Genomic DNA, 16,936 nt, shown 5'->3' on the forward strand with positions numbered 1-16,936 from the left:
GTTTTGCCAGTAGCTCTTCGTTGTGTGTCAAGCATTGCACTGTTTATGACTTCAAACCTATCAACCGAAGTGTGACCGAAGTGATATGGCTGGCTAGTTAGCGCACGCTAATAAAGTTTCAAACTTCACTCGCTCTGAGCCTTGGGGTGGTTGTTTCCCTTGCTCTGTATGGGTAACGCTGCTTCGATGTGGTGGCTGTTGTCGTTGTGTTGCTGGTTCGAGCCCAGGGAGGAGCGAGGAGAGGGACGGAAGCTGTACTGTTACACTGGCAATACTAAAGTTCCTATAAGAACATCCAATAGTCAAAGGTTAATGAAATACAAATGGTATAGAAGGAAATAGTCCTATAATGACTGCTACCTAAAACTTCTTACCTGGGAATATTGAAGATTCATGTTAAAAGGAACCACCAGCTTTCATATGTTCTCATGTTCTGAGCAAGGAACTGAAACGTTAGCTTTCTTACATAGCACATATTGCACTTTTACGTTCTTCTCCACCACTTTGTTTTTGCATTATTTAAAACAAATTGAACATGTTACATTATCTACTTGAGGCAAATTTGATTTTATTGATGTATTATATAAAGTTAAAATAAGTGTTAATTCAGTATTGTTCTAATTGTCATTATTACAAATAAATTTTTTATTATATTTTTTTAATCGGACGATTAATCGGCATCGGCTTTTTTGGCCCTCCAATAATCGGTATCGGTATTGCCATTGAAAAATCATATTCGGTCGACATCTACAATGTAGCACGTCTGGTGAACAGGCGGCAAGCAGAACAGTTGAAACCGGCGCAGCAGCACAACCGGGTGGACTGGGGACAGCAATGAGTCATCAGGCCAGGTAGTCCTGAGGCATTGTCCTAGGGCTCAGGTCCTGAGAGAGAGAGAGAGAGAGAGAGAGAGAGAGAGAGAGAGAGAGAGAGAGAGAGAGAGAGAGAGAGAGAGAGAGAGAGAGAGAGAGAGAGAGAGAGAGAGAGAGAGAGAGAGAGAGAGAGAGAGAGAGAGAGAGAGAGAGAGAGAGAGAGAGAGAGAGAGAGAGAGAGAGAGAGAGAGAGAGAGAGAGAGAATACTTAAATTCGCACAGGACACCGGATAAGAATGGATTAATACTCCAGATATAACACACTGATCCAAGCATAAATAAATACTGGAGGCTGAGACAGGAGGGGTCAGGAGACACTGTGGCCCCGTCCGACAATATCCCCGGACAGGGCCAACAAGGCAGGATATAACCCCACCAACTTTGCCAAAGCACAGCCCCCACCACTAGAGGGATATTTTCAAACCACCAACTTACTACCCTGGGACAAGGCCGAATATAGGCCATGAAGATCTCCTTTTAACGGCATGAACCCGAGGGGGGCGCCAACCCGGACAGGAAGATCACGTCAATGACTCAACCCACTCAAATGACACACCCCTCCTAGGGACTGTTCAGGGGCAGAACAACAGATTTTTACCTTGTCAACTCAGGGATTCAATCTACCAACCTTTCAGTTACTAGTCCAACGCTCTAACCACTAGGTTACCTGCCACCCAGTAACCAGTGACTCAGCCCCCGTAATAGGGTTAGAGGCAGAGACGGCAAGGGCGGTTCATTGCTCCGTTCACCTTCACACCCCTGGGTCAGACTACACTCAATCATAGGACCTACTGAAGAGATGAGTCTTCAATAAAGACTTAAAGGTCGAGACAGAGTCTGTGTCTCTCACATGGGTAGGCAGACCATTCCATGAAAATGGAGCTCTATAGGAGAAAGCCCTGCCTCCAGCTGTTTGCTTAGAAATTCTAGGGACAATAGGGAGGGCTGCGTCTTGTCTTGTGACCGTAGTGTACGTGTAGGTATGTACTGTAGGACCAAATCAGAAAGATTGGTAGGAGCAAGCCCATGTAATGCTTTGTAGGTTAGCAGTAAAACCTTGAAATCAGCCCTAGCCTTAACAGGAAGCCAATGTAGAGAGGTTAGCACTGGAGTAATATGATAAAAGAAAATGCCAATTATTTCGCATTCATTGTGTGAATTGTGTTCCCTTTGATTGTTTATTTTTATTAGTTCCCCATGAGATATATCATCGGTACTAAACAAATGTAATGGGGAAAGGAGTAGCTCAAGTAAAGACACATAGAAAGGGAGGCGGACAGGCTGAGTAAAGAGAGAAATGCAATTGAAAGAACCTGAATTTTCCTTATATTTTTTTACAGTTTTTATTTGTCAGCTTTATGTATTTTGACTTATTTTAAGATTGAAGTTTATAGGTCTACTGCTGCATTGGCCTATAGGCTTTGAGTTCCATGTGCTCATTTCTTTAGCCGCCAATGGATCACGGTTTATTATTGTGTCCATATGGCAGAGGCTGGTGCTCTCGCAGTAGTTTAATTTGAACTTTTATAATTTTATCATTTTATTTCAGATTTTTATCATTAACCTCTTTGGGCTGGGGACAGTATTGAGTAGCTTGGATGAATAAGGTACCCAGAGTAAACTGCCTGCTACTCAGGCCCAGAAGCTAAGAAATGCATATTATTAGTAGATTTGGATAGAAAACAATCTGAAGCTTCTAAAACTGTTTGAATGATGTCTGTGAGTAAAACAGAACTCCTATGGCAGGCAAAAACCTGAGAAAAAATCCAAACAGGAAGTGGGAAATCTGAGGTTTGTCGTTTTTCAAGTGATTGCCTATCCAATATACAGTGTAAATTTGGTCTGATTGCACTTCCTAAGGCTTCCACTAGATGTCAACAGTCTTTAGAACCTTGTTTCAAGCTTCTACTATGAAGGGGGAGCGAATAAGAGCTGTTTGAATCAGTGGTCCTTCTGTAGCTCAGTTGGTAGAGCATGGTGCTTGTAACGCCAGGGTAGTGGGTTCGATCCCCGGGACCACCCATACGTAGAATGTATGCACACATGACTGTAAGTCGCTTTGGATAAAAGCTTCTGCTAAATGGCATTTATTATTATTATTATTATATTACTCGCACGACCGTGAGAGCGAGCTCCGTTCCTTTTCATTTCTGAATACAAAGGAATTGTCCGATTGGAATATTATTGAAGATTTTTGATAAAAACATCCTAAAGATTGATTCTATACATCATTTGATATGTTTCTACGAACTGTAATGGAACTGTAACTGACTAAATGCCTGCGCCTTGTGAATTTGGATTTGTGAACTAAACGAGCAAACAAAAAGGAGGTATTTGGACATAAATGATGGACTTTATCGAACAAAACAAACATTTATTGTGGAACTGGAATTTCTGCGAGTGCATTCCGATGAAGGTCATCAAATGTAAGTGAATATTTATCATGCTATTTCTGACTTCTGTTGACTCCACAACATGCCGGGTATCTGTATGTCTTGTTTTGTTGGCTGAACGCTGTACTCAGATCATTCCATAGTGTGCTTTCGCTGTAAAGCCTTTTTGAAATCTGACACAGTGGTTGCATTAAGATGAAGTATATCTTTATTTCTATGCATAACACTTGTATTTTCATCAACATTTATGATGAGTATTCCTGTAAATTGATGTGGCTCTCTGCAAAATCACCGGATGTTTTGGAGAACATTACTGAACATAACGCGCTAATGTAAACTGAGATTTTTGGATATAAATATGAACTTTATCGAACAAAACATACATGTATTGTGCAACATGAAGTCCTATGAGTGCCATCTAATGAAGATCATCAAAGGTTAGTGATTCATTTTTATCTATTTTTCTGCTTTTTGTGACTCCTTTCATTGGCTGGAATAATGGCTGTTTTTTTGTGACTAGGCGCTGACCTAACATAATCGCATGGTATGCTTTCGTCGTAAAGCCTTTTTGAAATCGGACACTGTGGTGGGATTAACAACAAGTGTATCTTTAAAATGGTGTATAATACTTGTATGTTTGAGGAATTAAAAATTTGAGATTTCTTTTGTTTGAATTTGGCGCCCTGCACTTTCACTGGCTGTTGTCATATCGATCCCGTTAACAGGATTTCAGCCGTAAGAAGTTTTTAACCATGTGAGAATGATTTTGAGAAACAAAAGTTATATTGAAATTAAACTGTTCCACGAAAGTGTGCATATGAAAATCATAACTGGCATGCAGATCGGTAGAAATGGTATGATAAATTGTAAGCTTCCCCAAACTTGAAACTCATGCTCCGCCTTTGAAGTCTTTATAAAATAATTGCCTCCACATTTAAATGGTGGGATTTGCCTATAGACTACTTTGAAGCAAGGTAAGACATGCCTCATAATATGATGTAAAAGAGTCAGATTTCAAACAATTAAGTAGGGCTGTGTTTTCAAAATGCGTACTGCCTCCAGCTCACATTGTAAAGTGGTGGTGACTCTCCGATAGCCTGTTGACTGCAGTTGAATTGTGAATGGGAGGTGCACTTCAATTAGGCTACCAGTTGAAGAAAATAAATAGTAGGCCTAGCTCTTTTTAAGTGTGCACCAAAAATGTTTTTGACATGGGATTGCATTTAGAATTGTTTGTCAATGAATGGGCTTATAAAAGCACATGTTTTACTCCAACTGCAACCAGCTGAGGAGCTGCAGGGGAAATCCAGCTCAAAAGGCTCTGTATGCTGTGCGTGTGTGATTAGTTGTGTTAGATATTCATCATGTAGCCTAAAAAAAATACACACACCAATTTAATTCCACTTTATTATGCAAATTAACCTATAGGCCATTAATCATGATAGTCAAATGTATTACCATCAATGAATAAGCATTATTTAGAAATGGGATTTTATTTTCTCAGTCATTTTTTGGGGCAACAGTTTTATCAACTTTTTTTATATATTTTTTTAATCAAAAGCCAGGAATCCCAGTTTTGTGTGTGTGTGTGTGTGTGACTGCTCTTTTGTTAATTTTGACCTAGCCCATGAGTGTGTCTGTGTGTAGTCTGTCTACCTAGGCAGAGGGGTGGCCTCCCTCATTAACAATGATCAGACCTAGGGCTTTCTGAGACTAGTGTGTGGTTGTGTGTGTGTCTTTATTTGCCTGGCATCAAAGAGGACAGGTTGCAGTGGAAAATGCCTCCTTTTCTTTCTCAGTAGGGCTAGGCAGGATGTGTGGTTACCCAGGTGGTGCCACCTGGCTGCTGTAGGCATTTCCATTGGCACCAATAAAGAACCTATACTAGGAGAGTAATTGAGTTAAACGCGTGTGTGTGTTGATATGTAGCCTTTTATAGCTTTTAAGTAGATTCTACCTGAAACAATACAATAAAGACCTCTTAACCTCTCTGGCGCCGGCGTTCCGCTAGTGACCCACCTCGACAACATCCGGTGAAATTGCAGAGCGCCAAATTCAAAATACAGAAATAGTCATAATAAAGATTTCTAAAAAATACAAGTGTTATACATTGGCTTAAAGATTAACTTCTTGTTAATTCTTCCACTTTGTCAGATTTCAAAAAGGCTTTACGGCGAAAGCATACCATGTGATTATCTGAGGACAGCGCTCCGCTTACGAACATTTTTCAACCAAGTAAAAGAATTACAAAAGTCAGAAATAGCGATAAAATTAATCACTTACCTTTGAAGATCTTTATATGGTTGCAGTCACAAGAGTCTCAGCTACACAATACATCTATGTTTTGTTCGATAAAGTCCCTCTTTATATCCCAAAAACTCAGTTTTGTTGGCGCTTTTTGTTCAGTAATCCACTGGCTCAAAGGCGGTGAAAACATGCAGACGAATACATCCTAATAGTACCGGTAAAGTTCGTCGAAACATGTCAAACGATGTTTATAATTAACCCTCAGGCTGTCAATTGTTTAAATAATCGATCGATAATATTTCAACTGGATAATTGCGTATTCAATAGAAAGGAAAAACAACGAAGGGCGCTCACTCGGTCACACGCGCAAACCAGCTCTGCATGATTCTACAGTTCACTAGCCCGAAACAATGTCTAAAGACTGTTGACATCTAGTGGAAGCCATAGGAACTGCAACCAGGGTCCTAACCCATTAGATAGGCATTCAATTGAAAACTACCCACATCAAAAAAATCCCACTTCCTGACATATCAGTTCTGTTATACTCGTAGACATTATTTTAATAGTTTTGGAAATTTTTGAGTGTTTTCTATCCAAATCTACCATATATGTATATCCTAGCTTCTAGGATATGACACATGTAAATCAGGAGTTCCAAAGGGGCAGTCCCGTTTTAGTTCTCTTACGTACTTACTCAGAAAGTAATATTTGCATGATTTAGCTTATTCATTATTTGTTTGCTATCATTCATGTGACTGACCAATACTGGTTCATGCATGTGGCAGACCAATACCTCACGAGGCTTCTTCTCTCCAAGTTGAGACCTTGAAACGGAGATATCATTCTCAAAACAAGGGTTTCGGCACAGTGAGGATTTCTTCCAGGTGTTCAATCAGTCACTTGCATGAACACAAATGGGTCATTAGAAAAGCATAAACATTTCCATCACACACCCCTTTGAGCAAGATCAAGTTATTTATTATACTTGGGATGGTGTATCAATACACTCAGTCGCTACAAAGATACAGGTATCCTTCCTATCTCAGTTGCCGGAGAGGAAGGAAACCCCTCAGGGATTTCACTATAAGGCCAATGGTGACTTTAACCCTTTAGAACCCATAGCGGCCATCAACGGCCTGTCTTTACATTACTATAGCAGCCGCAAACAGCCCTTTTTTACTCACGATAATATCTTTGTCAAAATCGCAAAATGAACTTGCTAACAACCTGTTGTCATATTCACGTGGCTGTTGTCATCAACCATTACCCCATTTCCGGTTATGCGTTCATTTGACTAAAAATGACCGCCACAGCGGCTACGACTTTTCACTGTAGAAAGTGATACGGATTCGGACACGTCCTTGCACTTTACAAAAATATGATGTCGAGGTGAGTGAACACCTACTCATGGAATAGAACCACCATAATATGAATCACGTTAATTAAGCAAGTAATAGTCAAAAGTTTGGACACACCTACAACTCATTAAAGGGTTTTTCTTTATGTTTTACTATTTTTTACATTGTTGAATAATAGAAGACATCAACACTTTGAAATAACACAGGGAATCATGTAGTAACCAAAAAAGTGTTAAACAAATCAAAATAATATTTTATATTTCAGATTCTTCAAATTGCCACCCTTTGGCTTGCACACACTTGGCATTCTCTCAACCAGCTTCACCTGGAATGTTTTCCAATAGTTTTGCAGGAGTTCCCACATGCTGAGCACTTGTTGGCTGTTTTTCCTTCGCTCTGCTGTCCAACTCATCCCAAACCATCTCAATTGGGTTGAGGTCGGGTGATTGTGGAGGCCAGGTCATCTAATGCAGCACTCCATCACTTTCCTTCTTTGTCAAATAGCTTTAATGCAGGGAAACTTAATTCAGTTTTACCTAATTTCTATCAGCATGTTAAATGCGCAACCAGAGGGCAAACAAAAGCTCACCCTCCATTTGGCAAATCTGACCATAATTCTATGCATCTGATTCCTGCTTACAAGCAAAAATTAAAGCAGGAAGAATCAGTGACTGTCTATAAAAAAAGTGGTCAGATGAAGCACGTTATAAACTTAAGGACTGTTTTGCTAGCACAGACTGGAATATGTTTCGGGATTCTTCTGATGGCATTGAGGAGTACAACACATCAGTCACTGGCTTTATTAATAAGTACATCGATCCCACAGTGACTGTACGTACATTCCCCAACCAGAAGTCATGGATTACAGACAACATTCGCACTGAGCTAAAGCTGCCACTAGAGCTGCCACTTTCAGGGGGCGGGACTTTAACCCGGAAGCTTATAAGAAATCCTGCTATACCCTCCGACTAACCATCAAACAGGCAAAGCGCCAATACAGGACTAAGATCGAACCATACTACATCGGCTCTGATACTCGTCGGATGTGGCAGGGCCTGCAAACTATTACAGACTACAAAGGGAAGCACAGCTGCGAGCTGTCCAGTGACACAAGCCTACCAGATGAGCTAAATGACATCTATGCGTTCTTCGAGGCAAGCAATGAGCATCAGCTGTTCTGGCGACAGTGTGATCACTCTCTCCGTAGCCGATGTGAGTCAGACCTTTAAACAGGTCAACATTCACAAGCCACTGGGCCACATGGATTACCAGGACGTGTGCTCCGGGCATGTGCTGCCCAACTGGCAGGTAGCCACGTCCGTAGCCATGAAGTGCTTTGAAAGGCTGATAATGGCTCACATTAACACCATTACCCCAGAAACCCTAGACCGACTCTAATTTGCATCCCGCTCAAACAGATCCACAGATGATGCAGTCTCTATTGCACTCCACACTGCCTTTTCCCACCTGGGCAAAAGGAACACCGAAGCAAAAATGCTATTCATTGACTACAGCTCAGCATTCAATACCATAGTGGGTAGGGTAGGTAGCAACACATCTGCCACGCTGATCCCCAACAATAGAGCCCCTCAGGGGTGAGTGCTCAGTCCCCTCCTGTACTCCTTGTTCATCCACGACTGCATGGCTTGGCACGACTCCAACACCATCATTAAGTTTGCAGACGACACAACAGTGGTAGGCCTGATCAACGACGAGACAGCCTATAGGGAGGAGGTCAGAGACCTGGCCGGGTGGTGCCAGAATAACAACCTATCCCTCAACTTAATCAAGACAAAGGAGATGATTGTGGACTGCAGGAGAAGAAGGACCGAGCGCGACCCATTCTCATTGACGGGGCTCTAGTGGATCAGGTTGAGAGCTTCAAGTGCCTTGGTGTCCACATCAACAACAAATTAGAATGGTTCAAACACAAGACAGTTGTGAAGAAGCAACGACAAACCTATTCCCACTCAGGAGACTGAAAATAGTTGGCATGGGTCCTCAGATCCTTGAATGTTTCTACAGCTGCAACATCGAGAGCATCCTGACTGGTTGCATCACTGCCTGGTACTGGGACTCCTCAGCCTCGGACTGCAAGGCACTACAGAGGGTAGTGCGTACAACCCAGTACATCACTGGGGCTAAGTTGCCTGCCATCCAAGATCTCTACACCAGGCGGTTTGCTACTGGACTATTTCCATTGTGTCTCGCCACCCGCCAACCCCCTCTTTTACACAACTGTTACTTTCTTTTTATCATCTATGCATAATCTATTTTAAATATACCTATATGTACATATTACCTCAATTAGCACGACTAACCGGTGCCCCCGCACTTTGACTCTGTACTAGTGCCACCTGTATATAGCCTTGCTACTGTTATTTTCACTGTCATTTTACTGTTTTTAATTTTAATTTCTTTACTTATCTATTGTTTATCTAAACTTTTTTTAACATACATTTCACTTGGTTACGGCTTGTAAGTAAGCATTTCACTGTAACCTGTTGTATTTGGCGCACGCGATAAATAAACTTATATATGATTTGAAAATAAGAAAAGGTTCCATATCAAATCATACCATGCCAGGTTGGAGAGGATTGGTGCATTGTCCATTTACAATGTGGATGCTACAATGAGTACGGATAGTCAAATAAAATTTTATTGGTCACATGCGCCGAATACAATAGTTGTAGACCTTACCGTGAAATGCTTACTTACAAGCCCTTAACCAACAGTTCAAGAAATAGGGTTAGAAAATATTTAATAAATAAACCTAATGTGAAAAAAAAAATCTATCAAAAAGTAATACAATACATAACAATAACAAGGCTATACACAGGGGGTACTGGTACCGAGTCAATGTACGGGGTACAGGTTAATCAAGTTAATTTGTAAAGTGACCTTGTAAAGTAGTGCTGAAATGAGTAATGATGAGTAAGAAAATTACAGAAGCACAAGTATCATACCCCCAAGACATGCTAACCCCCCCTGTTATTGTAATGGTGATAGTTTAGCAGGTGTTGGGGGTATGCTTACTTTCTCACATGTCATTATTCCCCATTCATTCAGTACTATCTGTAATTCATGAATTAAGCATCCTCATTAATCTAAGAACATAGATTAACAGCTACTCTCTACTCTTCATTGTTGCTCTTTATTTATTATTTAGTTTAGTAAAGTAAATATATTCTTATTTCTTAACTGCATTGTTGGTTAAGGGCTTGTAAAGTAAGCATTTCACTCTAAGGTGAAACCTGTTGTGTTCCACGCATGTGACAAATACAATTTGATGTTTTATTCTTATTTACAATAAGTGACTCCGAAATCACACAATTACATTAGAGTTAATTTCTATTGGGTATAAAATCATTTGGGGCACAACCAAAACAAACAGCAAATGCATCCAACAAGTTTGAAGATTCACAAGATGGATGTCATCATTGCGCACTAGGAATATGGGACCAAATACTACACTTTTGAATACTTTAATACACATATGGGAATTTGTCCCAATACTTTCGATCGACTTAAATGAGGGGACTATTTCTAAATGGTTCACCCGATATGGATGAAGATAGCCTGCACTTTAATCTTGTTATCATTGTATCATTTCAAGTCCAAAGTGCTAGAGTACAGAGCCAAAACCAAGACAACCAAAAATGTGTCCCTGTCCCAAAATTTTTTGAGCTCACTGTATGTGCTGTTGGTTGGAGTCAGCACTATTAAATGGGTCTGCTCTACACCAGGGCTTACATATCCCTATTTTCCACTATTAATTCTGTTGAAACTGGAATTGTGGTATAATAGTACACAGTAGCTCTTTTTTTAATTCTAGTCAGTTGGAAAGGACCCTGTAGTTATACAACCACAATTTCTAACATGGTTTTTAATCCAACACAAACAACCACAGAATGTGTAGTGGTTGAACGTTTCCACTAAGTATATATTTTTTTAAGACAGGTGTGTCCTAAAATCCATGCAGTGGTGTTGGACTTGGACCAGGTGACCTTCTAAAACCTTTTAGAATTCCTGTTAGAAAAGTAATTGTGCATATAAATGGATAGGCCATTCGTTTAGGAGAATCAGACCTTTTTATTTGAATGCCGTTGCCTGCCATCCATTTTCTCATTTATGTTCTGCTTTGATAGCAATGATGATGAAATGGTACTAGGCTAGATGGATTCTGATGGTAAGATCTGAGCTAGTGTCTGGGCTTTAGCTCAGGGGGCTATCCGTTTTTGTCACAATGTAGCATGTAGGCCAATGGTGTTTTTTCTTCTGGTCTGACAAGTCATCTGTAATGTACAGCACATGTGATAACTGCTGATGTAGCCTAAAACTTTTGATTGATTGGTAGATTATCATGACCCATATTTATTACTCTGCTCTTGTCTGTGTGTCTATAGGCCCTGGGTGGGAGATGACCAAAGAGGATGTCCCGGTGCCACAGTCTTCAGAGGGGGATACTGACCTGGGCCGTCACAGCACGTTGTCCCACTGTGGTGTAGTGCGCCCCACCATCCACCAGGTGGCCTCGGCCCCCATGCCCACTGACTGCGGTAAGGAAACACAACATCACATGAAATTCAGATCTAAGTGTATTGAAAGATTAAAGTGCATTTGAAACATTTCATTAGGCCTACACGTAAAAAAATGTAATGCACACTCTCAAAGGCATACAAAGGCATCCAATGTGTAAGTCGCTCTGGATAAGAGCTAAATGACTTAAATGTAAATGTAAATACAAATGTCACACACACACACACACACACACACACACACACACACACACACACACACACACACACACACACACACACACACACACACACACACACACACACACACACACACACACACACACACACACACACACACACGTACATACATCCTTTGATTGTTAATATAATCCTTAAAACCACACTGAGCTGACATATGAATGGATCTATTAAAACAAAAACTATAAGTCTGACATGTACTGTATATCTGAAAAATGGCTGGATTCAGCTCGCTGTGGTGATTTCAATGGTGTGTATTATACTGCCATCCAGGGGACGTAAGTGGTACTACACCACCACGTTTCATAAGTGTGCTTTGTACATTTTCATTGGCTCAGAGAGGCTCATGTGATGTCAACAGCTATAGACAAACTTCTGTGTGAGGTAGAGTGAATTGTAAGGTACCATTGAATGAGTCTCGACCGGGGCAATCCAAACTATGTATATTGTCTCTACGGCTCTCCAGACTTCTTAAAAGGCAAAATCAAAGAACATTTTCAATAAATATGCGTGTTTGTCTGATATGAATACAAGTTGTACCAAAATAAGCATCTGGGCCTTGTGAGTTGTATGGTGTACCATTTGTCTGTGTCCGACAATGAAATTCATGGTACTATTGCCTCCAAAAAATGTATATATTAAAATTTTACAATAACTCAACTTCATACAGTGGTTTCTCCAAGTTGCAGTGTACTGCGGCGCAGCTTGCATGGTGCCGCAGAATTCCATGGCACGTTATTTAAATGTGAACCGCTGGTACCATTACCCCTGGTGAAAATACTTGAAGCCCTTGTGAGTGAACAGCTAAAAGCGGTTTTATTTACTATCGGGCTTCAGGAAGAAGCATAGCACAATTACAGCAGTCATGAAGGTTTTAAATTATATCACTGAAGCCCTTGACAAAAAAACAGCACTGTCTCACTTTTTATTGATCTCTCTAAGGCTTTTGATACAGTTGATCATGCTATACTAGGCAGAGATTGTCGAGTGTAGGTCTTTCAGAGCATGCAGTTGCATGGTTTGCTAACTATCTGATAGAACTCGGTGCACTCAATTTGATGGGCTTATGTCTGTTAAACTGTCTGTCTTTAATGGTGTGCCCCAAGGCTCTGTACTTGGTCCTCTCTTATTCCATATGTATATAAATTATTTAGATAAAAATGTCCAATATGCGCAACTTCATTTTTATGCTGATGATACTGTTATTTACTGTTGGACCTTGTCTCAGAACATGCAAACCGCTTTTTATCTGTTCAACATACTTTGTGTCAATTGAAGCTTATCCTTAATACTGACTGAACTAATGGTATTTTCTAAAGCAAGAAATATACCTCTGAACCTTTCACCTATTACTACCTGTCAGGGCAAGGAGATTGAGGTTGTAACCTCATAAATATCTTGGAATTTTAATTGATGACGGCCTCTTTTAAATTGCAAAAAAAAAAAAAAAAAAAAATTAAACTGAAGCTGAAATTAGGATTTTATTTTAGGAATAAGGCCTGTTTTTCTTTTGAAGACAGGAGGATGATAGTATCAGCTACATTTGTGCCTTTACTAAACTATGGGGATATTTTATATATGAATGCTTCCGCTCAGTGCTTGAGATCAATTGACACCCTTTACCATGGCACTTTGAGATTTATTTTAAACTGTAATACCCTTACGCACCACTGCACTTTGTATCCCAGGTTTGGCTGGCCTTCTCTAGTCAGTCGAATGCTCAGGCACGGGTATACTTTTATTTACAAAGCCGTTTTGGGTTTACTACCTTTTTATTTGGGCATTTTTATTGTTCAGAAATGTGGTGGGTACTCTCTTCGTTCGCTGGACTTTATCCTGCTAACTGTGCCAAATGTCCGAACTGAATTTGGTAAAAGGGATTTTATGAACTCTGTGCCATTGTCTTGGGACGCCTTACAAAATACTTTTAAACTGGAAGAACTTGTCCCAATTGGTATTTTTAAATCACTGATGAATGATCTTGAGACTGATTCTCTGACCTGTCAATGTTTTTAATTGGCTGTTTTTGATTTTGTTATACTCTTGTGAATTCTATGGTTTTACTAGATTAGTTGTTCATGTTGTTTGTCTGTAATTTTTGTAATGACTTTGTGCTGCCTATCTTGGCCAGGACGCTCTTGAAAAAGAGATTTAAAATCTCAATGAGCCCTTCCTGATAAATATAGGTTAAATAAAATAATTAGTGCTAGTTTGACTACCAGAGGGAATCTTTGAGAAGCATTTGATAGCCTTCAATAGTGGCTGTACTAGAGAATGCTGGTACGTGGGAAACTGGGGTTCAATTCCCCGACGGCGAGGAAGGAGTAGGCTGTCCTTAAAAATAAGAATTTGTTATTAACTGATTCCATATATGTTATTTCATTGTTGTGATGTCTTCACTATTATTCTTCAATGGAAAAACAAATGGAAAAACCCAGGAATGAGTAGGTTTGTCCAAACCTTTGACTATTACCTGCTTAATTAACGTGATCAATATTATGGTGTTTCTATTCCAAGAAAAACAAAAAACCCACTGGTTTTCCGTTTGGATAGAATGGAAAATATGGCACTGTACAGCGTGACGGTCGGGCGTACAGTACTGGGCTATTTTGCTAAAGAATCCCTGTGTCGTGTGGGCAGGGCACGCAGGAGACCGGGGTTCAATTCCCCGACAGGGAGGAAGGAGTAAGCTGTCCTTGTAAATAAGAATTTGTTCTTAACCACTTGCTCCTACCTGGCACGCGGGCGTCCCATCTAGAGCTCTGGAAATGCAAATGCGCTACGCTAAATGCTAATAGTGTTAGTTAAAACTCAAACGTTCATTAAAATACACATGCAGGGTATTGAATTAACGCTACACTCGTTGTGAATCCAGGCAACAAGTCAGATTTTTTAAAATGCTTTTTGTTTGGGTGTAGGGCGATCAGAGCGAAAGCATGAGAAGCTATTATCTGATAGCATGTAACACCACAAAAGACCCGCAGATGACAAGACGTAAACAAAATAATTAGCATATTCGGTGCTACACAAACCGCACAATAAAATATAAAACATTCATTACCTTTGACCATCTTCTTTGTTGGCACTCCTAGATGTCCCATAATCACTATTGGGTCTTTTTTCCCGATTTAGAATGGAGAGGGGCCATATAACAATCGGTCCATATATAGCCTAGATATCGTTCTATGTAGACTGTATGATAAACAAAAAAAAAAGAGCGTTTCATAACGTAACGTCATTTTTTTAAATTCAAAAAGTCGACGATAAACTTTCACAAAACACTTCTGGAAATACTTTTGTAATGCAACTTTAGGTATTAGTACACGTTAATAAGCGATAAAATTCATCAGGAGGCGATGTAACTTCTATACGTGTCGTCTGGAAAAAAACATGGCCGAGAGAGCTCGACCAAAACATCCGGTCGGAGAACGGAGGGAAGGAGTTCCCTTGAACCGGTTAGACCAAGAATCAATTGCGAATCAAATGACAAGACTCTAGACAACGTGTGGTAGCTGTAGGCGCTGAAACCTCGGTCTCATGTAATTCGGTTCACTTTGAACAATTCCTGGAAGTAAGCGCAAGGATATTTATTTCCTATTTCAGTGATCAGGTTTTCCTGCGCTATTCAATAACTCACGCTCTGTTAAAGTCACAGCCGTGATTTAACCAGTTTTAGAAACGTCAGAGTGTTTGCTATCCACACATACTAATCATATGCATATACTATATTCCTGGCATGAGTAGCAGGGCGCTGAAATGTTGCGCGATTTTTAACAGAATGTTCGAAAAAGTAGAGGGTCGACTTAACAGGTTAACTGACTTGCCTAGTTAAATAACGGTTACACTAAGAGCATAACATTTCTACACCCTAATTGTATAATTGTAGTCCAACCAATACGCAAATGTAGATTCAGTGAAAATAAAAATCTCATTGATTTATCAAGACCAGTCCCCATGCTTGTTTCAGACCAGCGCAACACGGTGCTAAAAGAGTTGTAGGATATTACTTCAAATCCTATTGCTTCTAACTTCAATATGCTCTTTAAATAAATAAGCGCTACACCACTTTTAACAGCACATTCACTCAACACTAGTGAGACCCATGTCATCTACGGTAGGCCTACAGTATATCGATAAATTTACATTTACATTTAAGTCATTTAGCAGACGCTCTTATCCAGAGCGACTTACAAATTGGTGCATTCACCTTATGACATCCAGTGGAACAGCCACTTTACAATAGTGCATCTAAATATTTTAAGGGGGGTGGTGAGAAGGATTACTTTATCCTATCCTAAGTATTCCTTAAAGAGGTGGGGTTTCAGGTGTCTCCGGAAGGTGGTGATTGACTCCGCTGTCCTGGCGTCGTGAGGGAGTTTGTTCCACCATTGGGGAGCCAGAGCAGCGAACAGTTTTGACTGGGCTGAGCGGGAACTGTACTTCCTCAGTGGTAGGGAGACGAGCAGGCCAGAGGTGGATGAACGCAGTGCCCTTATTTGGGTGTAGGGCCTGATCAGAGCCTGGAGGTACTGAGGTGCCGTTCCCCTCACAGCTCCGTAGGCAAGCACCATGGTCTTGTAGCGGATGCGAGCTTCAACTGGAAGCCAGTGGAGAGAGATAAATCTGACGTGACTCTCCCCCAATAATTATATATAGAGGATTGGAGGATATTTCTGTAATTCAGTGATATTTATTCCCATAGTAATTCATTATGGATCCATAACTAAATAAACATCTGCATTTTGCAAGAGTATTTTTATCATTATTTTATTAATGAAAACATAAAGATTTGTTATTTAGAATTATTTATGTTTCTTAACAGAGAAAAACCTACAGTCATCTCATGGGCCTCCCAGTTGAGGCCAGCACCGGTATTGAACCAGCATCTTTAGCAACACAGCTTGTACTGCTATGTAGTGTCTTGGACCGTTGCACCACTCAGGCGCTGTACAACGTGACCGGTCGGAAGTGGCCTACACTACTACAGTAAGAGCAAAATAATCCTAACAAAATAAAAGAATAACAACCTTAGTGTAAAAACAGTTTTAGTAAGTAATACGGAAGTTGTGCACAATTATCAGTTTCTATTTAGGTTTGTCGCCCAGTCATTGTCAGTTAGAGACACAGTAGGACTCAAAAGCATAATCAGTGCTCTAACTCCCGCTTGCGTAGATCTGGGGCAATGAAGTGGTGACACAGGGTACAGTACTAAACCACAAATTATCTCTAAGGCCCATGGCGCAAGCTCACAACTTTTAAAGGAGGAACCACTGTAGTATACGTAGTAT

The 16,936-nt window shown here is 40.4% G+C and overlaps 1 protein-coding gene across 2 annotated transcripts in view; it reads left to right on the forward strand.

Annotated features, from left to right (window-relative positions):
- The window catches only part of LOC124046243 (CAP-Gly domain-containing linker protein 4-like), a 109,870-nt gene that overhangs the window by 3,913 nt on the left and 89,021 nt on the right, over nucleotides 1–16,936 (forward strand). For both annotated transcript variants that reach the window (XM_046366395.1, XM_046366396.1), the window contains exon 2: nucleotides 11,277–11,429. In XM_046366395.1, the coding sequence (XP_046222351.1) occupies nucleotides 11,277–11,429 (153 nt within the window). The remainder of the gene's footprint in view (nucleotides 1–11,276; nucleotides 11,430–16,936) is intronic.

Source organism: Oncorhynchus gorbuscha, linkage group LG10 (genome assembly GCF_021184085.1).
Source record: "Oncorhynchus gorbuscha isolate QuinsamMale2020 ecotype Even-year linkage group LG10, OgorEven_v1.0, whole genome shotgun sequence".
NCBI classification, from domain to species: Eukaryota; Metazoa; Chordata; class Actinopteri; order Salmoniformes; family Salmonidae; genus Oncorhynchus; species Oncorhynchus gorbuscha.